This window comes from Martes martes (genome assembly GCF_963455335.1).
Source record: "Martes martes genome assembly, chromosome: 14".
NCBI classification, from domain to species: domain Eukaryota; kingdom Metazoa; phylum Chordata; class Mammalia; order Carnivora; family Mustelidae; genus Martes; species Martes martes.
Genome location: NC_137902.1, coordinates 39835 through 61449, shown reverse-complemented (window position 1 = coordinate 61449; position 21615 = coordinate 39835). Strand labels below are relative to the sequence as shown.

Sequence of the window (21615 nt, the reverse complement as noted above, 5' to 3'; positions counted from 1 at the left end):
AAGGGCCTCATCCCTACCAGACCAGCCCTGTCATCACCATTCGTTAGCATTGTCCTAGAAGGTCCAGGCAATTGAATAAGATGCAAGACGAGCAAACAGGCCTTGCTTCTGAAAAGAAGTACTCAAAGTTATGTCGCTATTTTCAAAAGATATGTATTCCTGTGTTCAGAGTGTGATGTTATTTGGGTGCTCAGCAGCATTAGGGCCAGAGGCCCTCGAACAGTGGTACCTCGGCCCAGAGCACAGCTGCACCCCTGTGTGGTCCAGGCTCACCGGCACCTGCCCTCGGGCTCCCTCCCCACATGTACACCCTCGGGAAATGTATACAGATGCAGCTGTTCTCAGCCAGTGGGAGGCTGAGCAGACAAGAAAACTCTTGTTGCATGAGATCCAGTACTCTGCCATGGGGACACTCACCAGCACATAATCGATGCTGCCTGAGATCTGGCCCCTAAGCTACCCCTGTAAACATAACCTGAACCCCCCTGTCCAAACCAGTGTGATCTTCTGACCCAAGGTCCAGAGTGGTATTTCCCTGGACGCTGTTGGCTGACTTCGGTGCAGGTGCCGGCACCCAGGGTTGATAGATACTGAACATCATAAGGTGGGTGCCAGGATAGAGTTTCTCTGATGCAACCACCACAGGAGTCAGCTTTTGAGACGATGGCCAACAGTAGCTAATAATAAACTAATACGTTGGGTGAGAGTAAGAAGAAGATGGCATTGGTTGGCTGGTCACCCTCCTTCCCGAGGGTGCATTATAAAAGCTGTGGCTTCAGAGCATTCCCACAAGTCAGCAGTGACCCCAAAGACACCATGGCTGCCTTGGGCATCACAGTTGCCCTGTTGGTGTGGATGGCCACCCTAATGCTTATATCTATCTGGAAACAGATCTACAGCAGCTGGAAACTGCCCCCCGGCCCTTTTCCACTGCCCATTATTGGGAATCTTCTTCAGTTAGATATGAAGAATGTTCCCAAATCTTTCACCAAGGTAAGAGAAATATTGTTGGTTAGGGGAGGAGAATTCAGAGATTAGACATAGTATGTGTGCATTTAATTCACTGTCAGACAAGTTGTTATTCAATTCCAGCCTGTTATGAGTGAACTCACTTAACAGTAGCATCCAAGAGGGATATTAAAGATATTTAGTTAGTGGTACAGCTTGGACATTGAGCTCTTGAGTGGGCATTGGCCATGGCTGGCCCCAGAAGCCTGCTCGAGTCACGGGTTAAATGCTTTGTCAGTGTATGGCTAGGTGAGGCCAGTGTGTCTGGGACTGCTGCTGTTCACCATCCCAATGCAAGGAGGGCCATGTGTTCCCACCAGATGCACGCTGTAGATGCCAAAGAACAGAGTGAAAAGTGGTGTCGACCCACCTCTGGTGTGGTTCCTCTGTCCACAGCTGTTGTGAATAGTGAATGAGCTAATGAATCTAAAAACTGAATGAGTTGCTAAATCTATTCCATGAGTTAATAAAAGAATGCCATAAGGCACCTAACATGTGGGGAAAGTGTTTGAGGTAAGGGAGATGTTGACAGTGCTTTGTGCACCATGGAGGATGGACTTGTGGAGGTCAGGACAGTGCTGACTCAGGGTTCTCCTGCAGCACCGTGGGGTCTGGGACTTCGGGGATGGCAGACAGTGGGGGTGATGGAGTGGATGTTGGCAAAGGATCCTCAGGGGTGGGACAGGAGCCAGCCCACCAAGTTGATTGTGTCAAGGAGCCCAGGAATTCTGGATCCTTGCTCCCTGCAGAAGAAAGTCTCTATGCGAAGGGTCTTCCCAGACCAGGCTGGACAAAGACTGTCTTTTCCCAGATCCCTCTGTGTTCTCTTGGTCAACAACAACTTTGGGTTTTAAGCCTGGCCCACCTCCTCCCTGAGTTCCCAGTGGTCTCACTTGGCTCCTTGCTTGTCTCTGCAGCTAGCAGAGCAGTACGGGCCAGTATTCACCTTGTACCTGGGCTCCCAGCGCACTGTGGTCCTGCATGGCTACAAGGCGGTGAAGGAAGCCCTGCTTGACCACAAGAATGACCTTTCTGGCAGAGGAGAAATCTTCGCATTCCAGTTGCACAAAGACAGAGGTTAGCCCCCGCTTTTCAGAGCACCCCTATGGTGGGTGGGAGCCAGGGAAATACCAGGGATGATGACCACATAGCACAGTGTACACCAAAACAGAACAACAAAACAGTAGGGGCACCTGGGTGGCTCAGTTGGTTAAGCCTCTGCCTTTGGCTCAGGTCATGATCTCAGGGTCCTGGGATTGAGCCCCGCATCGGGCTCTCTACTCAGCAAGGGGCCTGCTTCCCCCTCTCTGCCTGCCTCTCTGCCTATTTATGATCTCTGTCTGCCAGATAAATAAATAAAATATTAAACAAACAAACAAAACCCAGGAGAGTAAAGAGACCCTCAGCAGTTCAGGTGCTTAGGACAGACTTTATTGAAAGCTTCTATGACAGACTTGTAACCAAAAAAACAGGACCTCCCACACCATCACTCTGACCAGCAGGACAGGTGTGTTATAGAGAAATACCATAGAGGGAAATGCCTCTGGCAGACGAGCTGTGCTTTCCTCCCACAGAGCTTCCAGCCTCCTGGGGCCACAGTCTGGGGAACTCTTCTCACTCACAGCCCCACCTGCTCGGGTGTTGGTGCTCCGTGCCCCGAGGCCCCTCACCTAAGACCAGGCACTGATGCTCCCCAGGTATCCCGCTTGTCTGTGGGGCTGTGGGCAGCTGCAGTTCACATTCTAACCCTGGAGGCCTCTGATATGCCACCTGTGCTGTTCTGAGCACAGCAGCCCCAGCTTGCAAAGGGACTTCCACAGGATCCCGTCTTGCCAGCCTCACCTCTCTTTCTTTGCAGCCTATGTCTCCAGAGACTGGGTTCCCATATCTAGAATAGGCAGTTACCTCGTATTAGGGATCTGGTGGTCTGAGTGTTTACTGGAGTCTTTACCTGAGTGTCATCCAGACCCCCGATCCAGTGCCTACCTCCTGTGTCTCCTGGGACATCCTGGAGCCCCTGCAGGCACCTGCTCACAGCTCCTCCAGCTCACAGCCCTGTGAACTTGCTGCCCACCACTGCCTGTCCCCCGACCGTGCATGTATTCTTTCCCACTTGCTCACTGTCATTTTAGCATCCGTATTCATCAGGGATACTGGTCTGAAATTCTCCTTTTTTGTGGGGTCTTTGCCTGGTTCAGGGATCAGGGTAATGCTGGCTTCATAAAAAGAGTCTGGAAGTTTTCCTTCTGCTTCAATTTTTTGAAACAGCTTCAGGAGAATAGGTGTTATTTCTTCTTTGAAAGTTCGGTAGAATTCCCCAGGGAATCTTTCAGGTCCCAGGCCCTTGTTTTTTGGGAGGTTTTTGATCACTGCTTCAATCTCTTTACTAGATATTGGTCTATTCGGGTTGTCAATTTCTTCCTGATTCAGTTTCGGAAGTTTAGAGTTTTCCAGGAATGCATCCATTTCATCTAGGTTGCTTAGCTTATTGGCATGTAACTGTTGATAATAATTTCTGATGATTGTTTCTATTTCCTTGGTGTTAGCCGTAATCTCTTTTCATTCATAATTTTATTAACTTGGGCTTTCTCTCTTTTCTTTTGGATTAGTTTGGCCAATGGTTTATTGATATTGATTCTTTCAAAAATCCAGCTTCTAGTTTCGTTGATGTGTTCGACTGTATCTCTAGTTTCTAGTTCATTGATCTCTGCTCTAATCTTGATTATTTCCCTTCTTGTGTGTGGGGTTGGCTTAATTTGTTGTTGATTCTCCAGGTCTTTAAGGTGTAAAGACAGATGGTATATTCTGGATTTTTCCAGTTTTTTTGAGGGAGGCTTGGATGGCTATGTGTTTCCCCCTGAGGACTGCCTTTGCCATATCCCATAGGGTCTGGACCGATGTGTCTTCATTCTCATTGGTTTCCACGAATTGTTTAGGTTCTTCTTTGATCTCCTGGTTCATCCAAACATTCTTAAGCAAGGTGGTCTTTAGCTTCCAGGTGTTTGAATTCTTTCCGAACTTTTTCTGGTGGTTGAGCTCCAGTTTCACATTATGATCTGAGAATATGCAGGGAATCATCTCAGTCTTTTGGTATCGGTTGAGCCCTGATTTGTGACCCAGTATGTGGTCTATTCTGGAGAAGGTTCCATGTGCGCTTGAGAAGAATGAGTATTCTGTTGTTTTAGGGTGGAATGTTCTGTATATATCGATGAGGTCCTTCTGGTCCAATATCTCTTTCTCTCTGTCTCCCCCTTTGTCCCTCTGTCTCTCTCTGTCTCTGTCTCTGTCCCTCTGTTTCTCTGTCCATTGCTCACATTTTCTGGCCTTGCTACACAATTCTTTCCAGAACCATTTTAAAATTGTCTGTCTCTTTGTCCACCCCCAGCTCCCATGTCACAGACATTTAGGTCCACTGGGCACTCCCATCTCCTGCATTCCCTGCCAGCTTCCCAACTCTCAGCCCCCAGCTCTGGCCTCTGGCCTCCCGAGGGCATACACTCTAGTGCCTCCCGCTTGTCTGCCCTGCGTCCTGGGGCAGGATCTGTCTGCTGCATCCGCTGGAGGATGGAGGCTGCCCTCCTGCTGAGACGTCAGCGGACCCCACGGACAGGTGGGAGTATGGCCACACGTGCCTGGGATCCCTCTTGGGCTGCCCAGCCGTGTCCCCGGCATCCACCTAGCAGGCTCCGCAGGGTCCTGCAGGCACGCAAAGCTCCTCCTGCACAGACCTGATCGCAGGAACCCAAATGCCATCCCTCGATGGATGGCCCCTCTCAGGAGGACCCTGGGTGCCGTGTACCCTCCGAGCACTCCCACCCATTCAGGGGCCATGTTGTCCAGCCAGCTGTCGTCTCTACCTCATGTTCCCTTCAGGTGGAACTGGACCCTGGTGTGACCAGTGCTGCCCCCCCCGCCTCATCTCACACCTCCATGCCCCCTCCCCGCCTCATCTCACACCTCCATGCCCCCCCCCCCCCCGCCTCATCTCACACCTCCTGGTCCCTCTCAGACCCTCCAGACTTCCTTCTAGGATGTGCAGTGCCTCGGCCTTCCTCAGACCTCTGCTTGCACCTCCAAGGGCAATGTGCATGAGATTTTCCCATATCCAGAGGCTGGCAGGGTCTGGGAGCCGAATGACAGCTCAGGTTTTAGTAAGCACACTTTTTAATTTGTCGCGTGGAAGTTCGAAACCAGTGGAAACGGCACAACTTCTGGGAAAGGGGCAGGGGCTTTCACTGGTGGGCACCTGTGGTTTTGTTTCACGTGGGAAGACTCTGGGCAAAGTGGACAAAGGCAGTAAACGGATGGTGGGAAGAACACCGGGGTAGGGGAGGTGTCAGGTGGAAAGCCAGCCTCGGGGCATCAGCCAGGATTCTGGACACCAGGAGCCCCAGGGCTTGGGTGCCCAGGCCCGTCAGTTCACCACTTGGGTCCCTCCCACCTGGAGCCGCTCGCCTTGTCACTCTGCCCCGGGGCGTGCAGTGAGTGCTCTGCTGTCCCCTCTTCCCCAGGGATTACTTTCAACAATGGACCAGGCTGGAAGGACACCCGGAGACTCTCCCTGACGACGCTCCGGGACTACGGCATGGGGAAGCGTGGCAATGAGGAGAGGATCCAGAGGGAGATCCCCTTCCTGCTGGAGGCGCTCAGGGGCACCCAGGGTGCGTGTGGCCACCGGGTCTTTGCACACATGGTCTGGGGGGCAGCCTTGGTGGGCTTGCGAGACCCCGGACTGAACCGAAGCAGCTGGAGCTGAGAGGGTTGCCTTAGTCCACAGACACTGTCCAGCTCTGGTCCTCTCCATGTCCAGTGTGTTTATCTGGAGTAACTGGAAAGTAAAGGGACCCCCCCCCCAATAGGCTCCCACAAGCCTTGTAGAATTACAGGGATGCTTAGGACGACAGATCACAGACTCTGGAAAGTGTCAGTGGGTGGGAGCCGGCCTGACCACTCCCCTGTGTTGTAGGCCAGCCCTTCGACCCCACCTTTCTGCTGGGCTTTGCCCCCTGCAACGTCATCGCTGACATCCTCTTCCGTAAGCACTTTGACTACACGGATGAGACGGGCCTGAGGATACAGAGGCTCTTCAACGAGAACTTCAGGCTGCTCAGCACGGGCTGGCTCCAAGTGAGGCCCCCTTAGTCTGCACTTGCCCATGTCTGCTCCACTGAGGTTAGGAAAAGGACGAGGACGGGACCTGGGGGACAGGCAGACAGGACCACAAAAGCCAGAGAACACCCAGGGCTGGTGCAACTCACCATCTGATAGCCTGGATGTTGCTTCTGGAGACATCCATGGGTCCAGTGTTTGCCTTGCTGACCACGGGAGGCCGTTTTACCCTTTAAAACAGGACCCTGCTAACACGCGACCCCACACACCCCACAGCATGGTGCCAAAAAGATACTGTGAGCCCAAATGTTCTAAATATCACAATATGACATCCATGAGTTCGAGTCGGAGGAAATAAATAGCCCAGTACATAAAACCATGTTGCATCTGGAAAAGAAAATAGAAATCCCTCCCCCTCTTTTTCTAGCTTTATAACATTTTCCCAAGCTATCTGCACTACCTGCCTGGAAGCCATTGGAAAATGTTAAAAAACGTGTCTGAAATAAAAGATTACACTTTGGCAAGAGTGAAGGAGCACCAGCAATCACTGGACGCCAGCTGCCTCCGGGACTTCACGGACTGCCTGCTGCTGGAGCTGCAGAAGGTGCGGTGCGCACGCTGGCCCCCGACCCCACCAAACTAGACACGTTTGCTTGTGGGGCGGGGGGCGTGCACGTGCACATGGAGGTTGACACTGTGACACTCCTGCGCCCCCCAGGGGCATTTCTGATGTTCCTGGTCTGACCGCACCCTGGCTCCATGTGACCACCCACCTGTCTGTGTGGGGACACAGACAGCCTGCCCGGCTGGCCTCACTGTCCACACGCTGGGCAGCAAGGTGGCTTTGCTGGGGACGCCCTCAGTGGCTGCCAGGCTGGGTGTGTGGGCCCCTCATGGTGGTTCCCTTCAGGCTGTACTTCCTCACCATTTCTGACTTTGATGACTGTGTCTCCTTTGGGGAGAAGCCCTCCACCCTCCTCATTAGCATGTAACCCCCAAATTGTACATGACTTCATGGGTTTCCAGGCCCGTCCAGCACCATCTCTTTGACAGCCCTCTGGGACCCCCACCAGGATGAAGCTTCTCCTCTCTCCTTTGACATCTCTGGTGCTTCTAGAACAGTGTGTGAATTCCGGACAACCGCGGGGGGCTGTCTGAGAAGCTCTTCCACTAGTGGGGCTCCTCACTGCCCCTCCTGGGTGTCTGGCGTCCTCGTGACTTCCCTGCCTCCTAGACCCAGTGGTGCTGACTATAGGTGTGGAGGAGGCCCAGGGCAGCGTGTGACCCTTGGGTTGTTAGCATGGGCCCCACAGCTCAGGCCCGGGCGGCTGGAGGTCGTGGCTCAGGACTGGGGAGAGTCTTACTGCATTCCTTGCTCCCCCACCCCCCATGACTCCGCTCTGTAGGAGGAACGCCAAAGCTGCACAGCCCAGGGGAGGAGCACAGTCCTGCCTGTGGCCGGTCTTCCGGGAGCCTTGGTTTCCCTAATTGGGCCATGGAGACGATCATGTCTCCATGGGATAACTTCATGCACATCTGCCTTCTCCTCCCTGTGGAGCTGACAGCAAGGCTGCTGGGTGTGTTTGAGGTGGGGGAGACAGAGGTCTCTTTCTCACCGGCCGAAGAGCTCTTCTTATGGGGTCCCTGTGTGTCTCTAATGTCTGCAGGAAAGATACAGTTCAGAGCCCTGGTTCACCTTGGACAATATTGCCGTGACGGTGGCTGACCTGTTCTTTGCGGGCACAGAGACCACCAGCACCACTCTGAGATATGGGCTCCTGGTTCTCATGAAATATCCGGAGGTCGAAGGTATGCTGCACGGGAGACAGGGTTCTGGGGCCACACTTTGTCAGGCCGGAGTGTTTAGGGTGCAGCCTTCTGCCTGCGAAACGAAAGGCTGGCCTTGCTTGCCAAGCCTCATGGCAGTGACACGGGGGTCACCGCCTGGATTCAGTGGAAGCGCTCCTGTAAGATGGGTGCCTGGCACTCTTGGACACTGTGCCCCGCACCCCACTGACACATACCTGATTTCAGAACAGAAGAGCCTGCAGCAGCGTGGAGAAAAGCAATGCCTTCAGCATTCCGCTGCACAATATAACCTACTTATGACAGTGAAAATAATGTCTACCTTGCCCCGGAACAAGACCTGGCTTGCTACACAGAGCACAGAGAGAGAGGGCAGGATGGGGTGAGGGTGTCCTCATGGCTAAGAGCCTGCCCCAGCGTCCCAGCTGCCCCTGGGCTCTGCTCCGGGGAACACTCATCACCCCGAGGCAAGCTTGCCGCTGCTGCTCGTAATAATTTGGCTACTGCTGTGTGCCAGGCATGGGTAGGAGCCCTGAAATACATTGTGTTCTTAAGGGCAGGTATTTTGGGATACGAGGTAATTTCCCTCAGGGATGCGGACTGTGACCTGTGCAGGATCAGAACTGACCCCAAAGGCATAGCTTTTTCTGTTTCACAGAAGGGTTAGGGGTGAAGGAGCCAAAGTCTCTGGAGCGAAGCCTTCCACAGATCTGAGAACTTCTGACCACTCTGGACTGGGGGGACTATCGCCTGAGAAACTGATTAGCTGTGAGCAATCTCCAATATAGAGAAAAAGACAGAAAGTAGATAGGACCGACACCCACACACCATTGCCGGGTCTGTCAGCCTTTCACAGGAGCTGCTTTGGGGCTCTTGGAAACCTGTTGCCGAAGCCCTGCCCACCCCAGGCTTGTCCCAGGACTCTGTGTGTCACCTCTGCACTCAGCTTCGTCCCCTTAGTGCTGGTTCAGTGTCAGCAGGAGTTTTACATTTTTACCTGGGAACCGTACGGCACATGACTTTGTCATTCACTCAGCATACTGGAGAGGCCCCAGCAACTTGTCAAGGAGGGAGGCCCAGACTCGGCTCCCCCATTCATGCAGAAGGCCACATGCACCTGTTTCCATTCTGCCTCTCACCTACACAGCTCCTGAAGCGTGCAGTAAACCAGCCTGGGGTAATAATTAATACAGAGATTTCCCTCCGACTGAAATTTCTAAGACCTTTTTGTTACCCTCTACTCTGGGCGTCAGGTCAGGCACTGGATTAGCTGCCATCAGCTAGCAGCTGGCCCTAGCCTCACAGAGCGTGACTCTCATTGGCTTTTGTGGAGGAATTATCCAAGGGTCCCCAGCATCCAGGACACCCCCAAGCACTGCTGAGGGTGCCCTGTAAGCCTCTGCTGGGCAGGTGGGTGGGTGTGAGCCGGCCTGGAGCGGGTCCTTTGCATCTGTCCTCTTCATGTCTCGGCAGAGAAACTCCACGAAGAAATCGACAGGGTGATCGGGCCAAGCCGCATCCCCGCCATCAAGGACAGGCTGGAGATGCCCTACATGGACGCCGTGGTGCACGAGATTCAGCGGTTCATCGACCTCCTGCCCTCCAACCTGCCCCACGAAGCGAACCGGGACACGGTGTTCAGAGGTTACATCATCCCCAAGGTCAGATGGGGCCTGGTGTGCACGCACCGAGCACCACCCGCCAGCCCCGTCTGCTGGCCCACGTGAAGGCAGGGTCCCTTAACAGATGTGGCCGAATGGTGGGGGCCAGGCCAGTGTTCTGCCCCCCGGAGTACTGCTTCCCCAGCAGTCCTCACATGGACCTGATGACCAAGCAGTGGAGAAAATCTGGAAGGGAACCCCTGGGCCAGTGCCTGGCTTTGTGGTACCTCCACCCCTGGAACCATGGATAGTACCATCTAGCCTGTGAGCTCCTCCTGTGATGAGATGAGAGCTCTCGCCTCTGTTTAGAACGGACCCCGACTGCCTCCCATCTAGTCCTGAAGCAGACGACTTCCCCCGCCGGGAGTCCCCGTGGAAAGCCTGTGTTCTGGCAACTTGACTGACGCCAGCCTTTGTTCCTTCTAGGGCACGGTTGTAATTCCGACCCTGGACTCCCTCTTGTTTGACAAGCAAGAATTCCCTGATCCAGAGCAGTTTAAGCCAGAGCACTTTCTGAATGAAAATGGAAAGTTCAAATATAGTGACTATTTTAAAGCATTTTCCGCAGGTAAGAAGAGCGAAGATGTAGGTAGGGTCTTCCCTGGGAACCGCCCCTCCTTCCCGCTCTCTGCCATGGTCAAGCACTTGTACGGGGACCCGGATGTCTTCCTCCCGTCCACAGAGGCCAAATGGCATCTTCTCATCAGAGGTCCTGGGAACGAGAGGAATTTTCCCTTCTGCATAGCAGATACTGTTCTTCATCCAGTGCTAAAATCCTATCCAACAGTGCTTAGTGAAAATCTCTCAAAACTTTATTACCTAATTCTCCATACTTTTTTTTTTAAAGATTTTATTTGTCAGAGAGAGCTAGCGCAGGCAGACAGAGAGGCAGGCAGAGGCAGAGGGGGAAGCAGGCTCCCCGCTGAGCAAGGAGCCCGATGTGGGACTCGATCCCAGGACGCTGGGATCACGACCTGAGCCGCTTAACCCACTGAGCCACCCAGGTGTTCCCTAATTCTCCATACTTTTAAACAAGGGTCAATAGTTGAAACCTCAGGGTTGGTTACTGGGACTCACCATGGGACACTCTGGCCTTCCCTAGGCTGTGTCCTGGTGCCCTCTCTCGGGCCCTTGGTCTCTCTCAGGGCCCTTCCTCAGTGGTTGGTGGGAGGGAGTCCGTGTTAACAAATCCCTGATACTCCGTGTTGGAGGCTGCATTCCAGCTGTGGCCCCACTTCTTTCCTGTAGGACGTTAGGGGGAGCACTGGGCAGAGATCACTGTTCCAACCCCATATGGGCTTATGCTGCTGAGTCCTTGTCCCCAAATATGTCTATCATGGATATTTTTATACCGAACAGTGTCATGTGCTTCCTTCTAAGGGGCAGAGAGGGGTCCATTCTGCTTGAGGGTGACAGTTTGCCCACAACCCCCTCCGCCCAGCCCCCCTCTGCTGCCTCACCTGTGTTGCCTCAGAATCTCAGGAGCCCTATTGTCACTTCCAGGAAAGCGGGTGTGTGTCGGAGAAGGCCTGGCTCGCATGGAATTGTTCCTGTTCTTGACCGCTATTCTGCAACACTTTAACCTGAAGTCTCTTGTTGACCCCAAGGATATTGACCTCAGTCCCATAGCCATCGGGTTTGCCAAGATCCCACCCCATTACAAACTCTGTCTCATTCCCCGCTCAGGCTGAAAACCACCCCCACCCCCGCCCCAGGCTCTTTGGGGCAAAACTGGAGTTACCCCACTCCCCCACATCCCCTCGGTGCCTCCAGGAAGACCCTTTCTGCAGAGTCTCAGTGAAAGCAGTCGGCTTCACAGGGAATAAATTGGGCTAGAGATGCTGCTTTCCACAGTTATGTGCATCAGATGAAATTTGGCAGCAAAGTCCAAAAAAGATTGTGTAAAGCTAATTAAACAAATTGAAACAAACTGCGACCTAGTTGAGTCTGTGCCGGGGTCCCTGGAAACAAAGGTGAGCGGTGTTAGGTCCGTTATTAAACGAAACGAGACTGAGACAAGGGAAAGTTATTTAAAGCTTTATTTTATGGTAAGTATTAGAAGTTAGACTGATCGGTCAGGGGAACGAGACTGAGACAAGGTGAAAGTTATGCAAAGCTCTATTCTATGCTAAGCATTAGAAGTCAGACTGACCAGTCAGGGCCGCCTCCGAGGAGGGCGACCCCTCCCCACCTTACAGACTACCTTCTATAGAGCAAAAGTCTGGCCACACATAGGTGGCCAATGAGATTGTAGTCATGTTAGGTCACACGCAGGTGGCCAACTGAATTACAATTTACCCTATAGTAGCTGTTTGACCTAACCTATTGCTCTGGTCAGACTTGGTGCTCAAGGTTGGTGCCCAAAAGACGGGGTTTACATTCTTTGGTGGTTAGGGAAAAAGTATGTGTGTTTCTTACTGATTGGATGTCTCTGCCCGGCCAGACTTGTCCTTGTATTCTGGGCTCTGTTATCAAGAACTGGCCGACCGGGCCTTGTATTCTGGGCTCTATTATTAGGAACTAGCTGACCATATTTTACTGGTTTCCCAGACTTGCTTCTAAGTAAGTTCCTCTGGGGGAGGGGGGCAGGGTCTGTTTAAGTTTTGCTGCACAAACAACAAAATGGCTTTCAACCAAGATGAAGTCGCTCTGGCTAAATAGGTCCTTACACGCAGTACTCCAGGAAGGTATACACACCTCTTCCAGGAAAGCAAAGTAGCTGGCCACCAGGGTTCACAAAAAAGAATACCGATGCTGTTTTGTAGTTCAGAAAAGCAGAAAATAATAGACCTTTGGAGGCTTGTTAACCATGTCAAAAATGTATCTGCTACCATCTGTCCCTGGGATATGAAGTTGTTCCTTTGGGCTCGCTTCTCAGCACCACATGCTATATTTTTTAAATTTATTTATTTATTTATTTATTTTTTAAAAATTTATTTATTTGTTAGAGAGAGAGCGAGCGAGCACAGGCAGAGTGGCAGGCAGAGGCAGAGGGAGAAGCAGGCTCCCCGCCGAGCAAGGAGCCCGATGTGGGACTCGATCCCAGGATGCTGGGATCATGACCTGAGCCGAAGGCAGCCGCTTAACCCACTGAGCCACCCAGGCGTCCCACCACGTGCTATATTTTAAGATTAAAATACGTCTGAAGGGGCACCTGGGTGGCTCAGTGGGTTAAAGCCTCTGCCTTCCGCTCGGGTCATGATCCCAGGGTCCTGGGATGGAGTCCCGCATCGGGCTCTCTGCTCAGCAGGGAGCCTGCTTCCCCCTCTCTCTCTGCCTGCCTCTCTGCCTACCTGTGATCTCTGCCTGTCAAATAAATAAATAAAATCTTAAAAAAATAAAATAAAATACGTCTGAAAAGCCAACATAGACATCTGTTTTTATCTCTTATCATTAAAATATGACTTCGTACCTGGAACAAAACTTCTAGGCTCGTGGGAGCGCTGGGTGGAGTGCGGCAGAAGTGAGGAGATAATGATTACTCGTGAACTCAATCACGTCGTGAAGCAGAAGAGGAATTTGACAAGAACCCGGTCCGCGCCCTGTTGGCTCTCACCAAAGCCGCCGGTGCTCTCGGCCTTCACGCTCTGACTGCCCACCTGTGGGACGGGCCTGATGGAGGCCCCTCTACCCCATAGCCTATGAGGGCTGGGCGGTGTAGGCTTGCAGAGTCTTTGGAACTTGTGGGGCAACCAGAAGTCCTGCATAAATGTTCCTTAATAAAATGAGTAATGTTTTGAAGCCAGTCGTGTAGCAGCTTTCAGTCTCTCTCTGGCTGACCCCCCGACTCCCTCTTATATGGGTCCTGTGACGATCATGGGTCCACCCAGATAACCCAGGATAGGCTCCCAGTCTTAGAGCTCTTACCTTCATCGCACATTCAGAACCCTTTCTCCAGGTAAGGCAGCATAATCTCGGGTTCCGGCATTGGGACGTGTGTGCCATCTTACCCACCACGAGGCACTAGCAAAAGCAACACTGACAGACGGGCAAATCACAAGCTGACGACCGGCTGCCCCATTCTGGAAGCTGTCTGTCATCTTCCTGACACACCTACATGGGGGTAATACTGCTTCCAACAGGAAAAGGTAAGAACGTGTCTTTTCATTTTCTCTGGGGATTTAAAGTTGAGAGAATGTCTAGGAAAATCCTAAAGTACTCAAAAGTGATGGGAAACATTGGGAGGGAGAGTGGGGGGTGTTGGGGTGTGAGCATCCAACAGATTCGGTCAGCAGCCGGCTATCAACAGGCTTGGGTTGGTTCCTGGTCAGCACATTCCAGAATGCCTCCATGCTGCGGTCTCCCGAGGTCCAGCTCTTATGAGCCCTGCTGTCCCCTCAAGGGCAAGCGTGGACTGGCCCGGTAAAACTACCTGGAAATTTAGTCTGAACTTAAGAAACCCTCCAATGATCCGAACCACCTTTGGCAGAACAGAAAGAGAAAGGGTGGGGTGGACAAGGGAACGGAGGAATGACTTGGTCTGTTCTGTTTGCTGTAACGAGGTGCCACAGACTCGGGTGTATCACTGACTGGAAGGTGTGGAGGCTGGAAGTGCAAGGTCCGGACGCCAGCAGAGTGGGGTTCTGGGGAGGGCAGACGGCTTTTGTGTCGCAGATGGATGACTTCCTGCTGTGTTCTCATGTGTAGAAAGGGAACTAGGTAGCTCTCTGGCCTCTTTTCCTAAGGGCACTGGTTTCATTCACGGTCAGATCACCTCCCAAAGGCCCTCCACCTAAGACCATCACACTGGGATTAGGGCTTCCACATAGGAATTCTGGGGGACACAGTCATTTAGTCTATAGCATTCCATTCCTAGCTTCCCCCAATTCACATCTTCCCAGTGGGGAATACACTCACTGCATCCCAGCGGCTTCGAAGTCTTACTGCTTGCAGGCAGCATTTAAGTCCAAAATCCTGTCTCCTCTAAATACCCACTAAATCAGAGGGGGGTGAGACCGGAGGCACTGTTTCTTCTCAAGCAAAACCCCTCTCCAGCTGTTACCCATGACGCCAGAGGAGTTCTGTGGTGGGGCAGGCGTCTGATAGACACTCCCATGTCAGAAGGGAGAAATGGAGCACAGAGACTTTGCCTCCTTGGTTAGGCTTATTCCCAGGCGTCTTATGGTTCTTGGTGCACTAGTGAATGGAATCAGTTCTCTTTTCTGTATTTTCATTGTTAGTGTGCAAGAAAGCCACTGATTTCTGTACATTGATTTTGTATCCTGCCACATTACTGAATTGCTGTATGAGTTCTAGTAGTTTGGGGGTGGCATCTTTTGGGTTTTCCATATAAACTATCATGTCATATTCACAAATGACAGTACAGACAAAGAGCAGATATTCAAGATCTATAAAAAACTCCTCACACTCAACACCCCCAAAACAGATAATCACATCAAAAAAATGGGCAGAAGACATGAGCAGACACTTCTCCAAAGAAGACATACAAATGGCCAACAGACACTTGAAAAATGTTCAACATCATTAGCCATTAGGGAAATACAAATCAGAACACAAAGAGATACAACATTACACTAGTCAGAATGGCAAAAATTAACAAGACAGGAAACAACAAAAGGTTGGCAAGGATGTGTAGAAAAGGGAACCCTCCTACACTGTTGGAAATGCAAGCTGGTGGAGCCACTCTGGAAAACAGTATGGAGTTTCCTCAAGACGTTAAAAATAGAGCTACCCTGTGACCCAGCAATTACACTACTGGGTATTTATCCCAAAGATACAGATGTAGTGAAAAGAAGGGGCACGTGCACCCCAACATTCATAGCAGCAACGGCCACAATTGCCAGACTGCGGACGGAGCCGAGATGTTCTTTAATAGACGAGTGGGTGAAGAAGATGTGGTCCGTGTGCACAACAGAGTATTACGCAGCCATCGAAAGGACGACCATCCACCATTCGCATCCACGTGGATGGAACTGGAGGGGACTGTGTAGGTGAAATAAGTCAGTCAGAGTAACATGACCATCACAGGATTTCAGTCACGCGCGGAACATAAGGAATAGTGCAGAGGACAACGGGAGAAGGGAGGGAAACCTGAATGGGAAGAAATCAGAGAGGGAGAAAAAGCATATGAGACTCTTGACTCTGGGAACCAAATGGGGGTTGCGAAAGCAGAGGCTGGCGTGGGGTGGGAGGACTCAGTGGCGGGCAGTAAGGAGGGCACGTGCACTGGGTGTTGTACACAACTGGTGATGAGCACTGGGTGTTGTACACAACTGGTGAATGATGAGCACTGGGTGTGATGAACACTGGGTGTTGTACACAACTGGTGAATCCCTGAACATTATATCAAAAACTAATGATGTACTATACATTGGCTAAATGAATTTAAATTAAAAAACAAAAAAAAAACCCACAAAAAAAAGGAAAAGTAAAGAAACCAGTTGTAAAGGAAAAAAGAAAGAGAAGGAAAATTTTAAACTGAAAGATCAAAGAACCGTGAGAAATCACCTCAAGTTCTCCGGGCCGTCCCCCCCCCCCCGCCGCCCTGGGGTTCCGCAGCCCCGCGCGCTGAGCTCGACGCCCCCCTGTTCCCGCGGGTCTCTCCGGAGGCGCCTGCCGCGCGGGCCCCGGGCTTTGCGGGGCCGGAGGCGCAGGCCCCTCCCGCCGGGTTCAGTGCGAGCAGCTCCGCGTCACTCTAGGCGGCTTGTGTTCCCTGGAGGCTTTTCACACTTCAGAGGATGAAACTCAACATGGCCCTGCCCGCGGCCCGGCCCGGGGGCTGAGCGATCCGGGCGCCTCTCTTCGGTGAGCCCTCCCCGAGGAGCGGTCGTCGCGCCGTCGAAGGACGCTCTCCCCGCGGAAGCGGGGCTGCCCCGGGCTCGGGCCCTGCTCCTCGGGCGGCGGGGGTCTCGGTGGTGGCGGCGGGAGCGGTGGGGGCCCGTCCGGGAGGGAACCGCACAGACGCGTCGGGGTCCCCCGGCGGGACTGGGACTGGGCGGGGGGCGAGGATCTGCTCCTGCGCCCCGAGGCTGAGCGCAGAGGAGCGCGCGCTCCTCAGCCCTGACCGCGGCCAGAAGTGCCCGAGGCTTTATGACCGGGTCGGCCCGTCCCCAGCGGGGACACTGGGATAGCGCGTGGGTCGCGGGCCCGGGCTTTACGGCTCCCGGTCACAGAGCAGAGGAAGGTCTGGGATGGGGCTCCTGCGCCTCCACCAGGAAGGGGTCCTTCAGGGTCCGCGTGAAACGAAGGACAGCAACCGAAAGTCGCCGGCGGTGGCCGGGGAGACCGATGGTAAGTGTCCAGCCGTCTGACCCGGCGCAGGAGGGCTTTCTCGCTCAGCCACACGCTCGAGCATCGAGTGCGGTGTTGGGAAGAGGGCACAGACCACGCTGTTTTAGTGAGAGGTGCGTTCCTGTCGGTTCTTCCCACCCCTCCAAACCTCCTCCCATCCTCGAGGCTGGATGTGAGCCCCCTCCTGGGTCCCTGATGGCCTTCGTCTCCTTCTGCCGGGACCTCAGGGGCCGCATCTGTGCTGCACTCCGTGTGCTTCTCCCACAGCCCCTTGTGGGTTGGGGTGGACTGGAGAGCCTCCTGCTCCCACCCGCTGGGTTTCCCTCCTGTGTCCACCACACACCAGCCGAGCACCTCAACCCCAATTTTGGAAACCTCTCAAAGTCCCTAACGCTGTGTTCTGCCGAACACAAATGTTTATTTATGAAGTCCACTTTTGTTTGCAGAGTGCACGTCCCTCAGGGCAAGGAGTCCCCCACCGCTGCCGTCTTCAAGAGCTGCTGGTACCACGTGCCCCGCTCCCAGACACAGAAACACAGAACCCTCTCTAAGTTTCCTTGTGAGGTCCCCATATCACGCCAATGGTCTTTTTGTTTTTGTTTTTGTCTTTAAGCAGGAGAAAGATTAAAAGGAGTGAATTTGTGTTGTGGGATGAAAAACAAACCTGTCCTGGGAGACCCTGGCTGGAGCAGTCAGTTGAGCATCAACTCTCCCTTTGAGCTCAGGGTCCTGAGCTCTTGGTTCCTTCAGCTCCTGAGCTCAGGGTGCGCAGACCCAGCAGTGTCAGGCCCTCCCACTCAGTGCTGAGTCTGCTTAAGACTCCCACTCCCTCTTCCCCTCCCTCCGTCTTTCAAATAAGTAAATAAATCCTTAAAAAAACAAAAACGCTTGTTCCGGGTTGCCTGGGGGGCTCATTCAGTGAAGTGCCTGCCTTCTGCTGGAGTCGTGATCTCAGGGTCCTGGGATGGAGTCCCAGATTGAGCTTCTCGCTCAGCAGGGAGCCTGCTTCTCCCCCTTGTTGTGTGCTCTCTTTCTGGCAAACAAATAAATAAAATATTAAAAAACTGTTCCAAAAAAAGATGTATTTGACTTATTTTATAGGGCAAGGGATATGATAAAATCCCATGAACTAAAGTGGGGTGGAGAACTGAGAACTGAGGGCTGGACCATGTGGTGACCTCCATAGCTGTGAGGTCCCCACTGAGCTGGATGCTTCTCCTGTGGCCAGAGTCCCTGACAAGTCCCACCAAAGGGCACCAGTGAAGGTCACTACAGTTTCCTCTGAGTGGTCCCTGTGTGTTCCACCTGCATGGGGAAGGAAAGAAGGAAGTACGTCACTGCCGCCTCTCTCTGACCTTTTGGCCAGTGTCCACATAAGCAGCAGGCAGAGGGCTTCAGAGCCCAGCCCTCACAGGCGCTCGAGGGCACTGATGCCCTCCTGCTGCTGCCAAGTGTGTCGGAGAGTAGTCAACCTTCAAGACTTGCGTCTGCCCTGACTCGGGAAGGGGACTGGAACTCAGGAAGGGTTCCTGAAAAACGTACTTGGTTCTGCTCGTAGGGAGGGAGGAAGAGGAGGCCTGAGGCTCATGGTCTAGTCTTCCCAGCACAGAGGCATCCTTCTAGAGGAACGCCTCGTGAGCTTTGCCTCTGCCTCACTTCAAGCCCATGCTCCCACATTTCCTGAAGGTGGAGTCCTGAGCAAGGGACTCCTGCACTCTCCGCCTCTGTTGGCCCCTGTGGAAGGACAGTATTAGCTGCCTGCCAGAATTATTGTGTGATCGAAGGAGAAAATTGAGAAGAACTCTTTAGCACAGTCCCCCAAATCAACATGGAGATTCCTGGGAGCCACACTCTGACTGCTTGGTGCCCTGAAGATCTCCCTTTTGGCTGGGCTGGTATTTGGCACAGAGTAGGCACCTGGTAAACCTGTTTTCTTTTTTCTTTTTAGATTTTATTTACTTACTTGACAGAGAGCCACACAGCGAGAGAGGGAACACAAGCAGGGGGAGTGGGAGAGGGAGAAGCAGGCTCCCCACTGAGCAGGGAGCCCGATGCGGGACTCGATCCCAGGACCTTGGGATCATGACCTGAGCTGGACGCAGACACCTAACGACTGAGCCTTCCAGATGCCCCCGTTTATTTAGACATGTCTGGCTGTAGTAAAGCCAGCATAATGAAGTCACAAAGGGAAGGTGGTGCGTATACTCACAGATAGGCAAGTACTTAGTCCCCTTTCATGTGAAGGGGACGGAAAGGATAAACAGCCTGGAGAAAGATGGACAGAGAAAATGGACAGGTAATTACTAGATGAGGAAGTTCAAATAGTTAATTATATTTTAAAGATACATAAACCTTCTGAACCAGCAATCTCAGTTTGGGAGTGTGTCCTGGGGAAATAAGGATTTGAGCTCAAGGACTGGAAATCACAGCCGTGATTCTAATGGGCACATGGAAGATGTTTACACTTGTCAGTGGGAACATGCAGATGAAGACCATGTAGTGACGGATGCACATTCCCCCCCACCCCGGACAACCCCCTGAGATGCACTGAGGCAGGAAGGTGGGCAAGCGGGGAGCAATGCAGGGTGGGATGAGGGGGGCCACTCTAGCCTTCTTGAAAGTAATCTGACAGAACCTACTCCAAGGGGAGTGATACACCACTTTGACCCAATTATTCCTGTTTTGGGAACCATAGAAACAGCAACAGCTCATACATTGTCGGTGGGAATGCAAGTTGGTGCAGCCACTTTGGAAAACAGTGTACAGATTCCTTAAAATTAAAAATAGAGCTGCCCTATGACCCTGCAATTGCACTACTGGGTATTTACCCCAAAGGTACAGATGTAGTGAAAAGAAGGGCCATCTGTACCCCAATGTTCATAGCAGCAATGGCCACAATCACCAGACTGTGGAAAGAGCCATGATGCCCTTCAACGGACGAATGGATAAGGAAGATGTGGTCCATATACACTATGGAGTATTATGCCTCCATCAGAAAGGATGAACACCCAACTTCTGTATCAACATGGATGGGACTGGAAGAGATTATACTGAGTGAAATAAGTCAAGCAGAGAGAGTCAATTATCATATGGTTTCACTTACTTGTGGAGCATAAGAAATAACATGGAGGACGAGGGGAGATGGAGAGGAGAAGGGAGTGGGGGGAACTCGGAGGGGAAGACAAACCATGAGAGACTGGGGACTCTGAGAAACAAACTGAGGGTTTTGGAGGGGATGGGGGAGGGGGGAGGGGTGAGCCTGGTGGTGGGTATTAAGGAGGGCACGTATTGCGTGGAGCACTGGGTGTGGTGCATAAACAATGAATTCTGGAACACTGAAAAAATAAAATTAAATTAAAAAAAAGAAATGGCAACAACAGAAAATTAAAATTATGTGAGAAAATCCTTAAGACAGCTTCTTTTACTGTGGGCAAAAAGCAAACAAGAATACTGGAAACAACACAAATGTACTTTCTTGGGGGAAGGATTTATTGAGTGTGGTGTATGTCAATGTAAAAATGAACAAATCTTTTAGAATCTCTAAAAAGAAGAGTTTTGTTCGAGCCCAAGTGAGGACAGCCTGGGGAACTGCCTGGGGAACATGAACTTCACAGAGAAGAGGACACCCCGGGAAACAGCATTTGGCACAGGGCTGTGGATGTTTACATAGAAAGTTACAAGTCATCGGACAAAGGGCATCAGAAAAGGTTGCAGACCTCATTTTCAGCTTCTGGTGTGTGTGGGACTGTGTGACCTTGATTTTATGGGCACAGGAGAGCTTTCTTCCTTTTGCTTATGTTTGTGTTTGGAACACCCCTGTTTGGTTATATTTTAAACAAAGCAGATATACAAAGTGTGCTAGGGCAGAAACAGAGCCATGTTTTGAGACTTTGGTCATTTTGACCTTGGTCAGTGTTTATCGATGGCTTCTCTGGGAGCCCAGGAGCAGGGCTTTAAAACATTAAAAGTTGAAAATTTCCTTTACTTTTCTCATGTATCACACCATGGGATATTATGCAGCATTTAAAGGAATGGCGAGAATCTACATCTATTGATTCAAAGAAGACGCCCAAGAAATATTTTGTGAAGGAACAAAACACGACAGGCAAGGGGCTCCTGGGTGGGTCGGCCGGTCAAGTGCCCGTCTTTGGCTCGGGTCAGGATCTCGGGGTCCTGCGCTCTGGCCCTGCAGTGGGCTCCCTGCTCGGAGGGGAGTCTGCTTCTGCTTCTTACTTCCCCTCTCCCTCTGTGTGTGCACCAGCTCTCTCCAATAAATAAAAACGTAGGGAGTGAAATAGCAAGTCCCCGCTTTTTGTTTTGAAGATTTTATTTCATGTCGTGACCCGCAGCTGATGAATCGCTGAACACTGCAGTGAAAACGTGTGATGTACTATGTTCGGCTAACTGAACATAAGGAAAAATAAAAAAAGAATAAAAATAAAGATTCTGTTTATTTGAGAGAGAGCGTGATCACGAATGGGGGGAGTGGCAGAGGGAGAGGGAGAAGCAGGCTCCTCGCTGAGCAGGGGCCCTAAGCGGGGCTCGATCCCAGGACGCTGGCATCATGACCTGAGCGGAAGGCAGAGGCTTTGCTGGCTGAGCCCCCCAGGCGTCCAGCAAGGCCCTGTTTTTTATGATCCAGCAGCACTGGCTCCCCTACCCCACCTCCATGTGTCCACACATGTGACCAAAAGGAGCAATGTGTCTCTGGCTGCTGACCCGAGGGACTTTGCAGGGGTGAGTCTGGAGGGGAGGTGGGAGAGGTAGTAACTTTTTTCAC

The 21615-nt window shown here is 52.1% G+C and overlaps 1 protein-coding gene across 1 annotated transcript; it reads left to right on the top strand.

Moving 5' to 3' along the window:
- Positions 1-794: 794 nt before the first annotated feature.
- Positions 795-11514, top strand: CYP2E1 (cytochrome P450 family 2 subfamily E member 1). Its single transcript, XM_080822295.1, has 9 exons — positions 795-993; positions 1926-2085; positions 5520-5669; positions 5975-6135; positions 6545-6721; positions 7785-7926; positions 9397-9584; positions 10011-10152; positions 11088-11514. Exons 1-9 carry the CDS (start codon positions 817-819, stop codon positions 11273-11275), a joined length of 1485 nt encoding a protein of 494 aa, XP_080678421.1. The 5' UTR covers positions 795-816; the 3' UTR covers positions 11276-11514.
- Positions 11515-21615: the final 10101 nt, after the last annotated feature.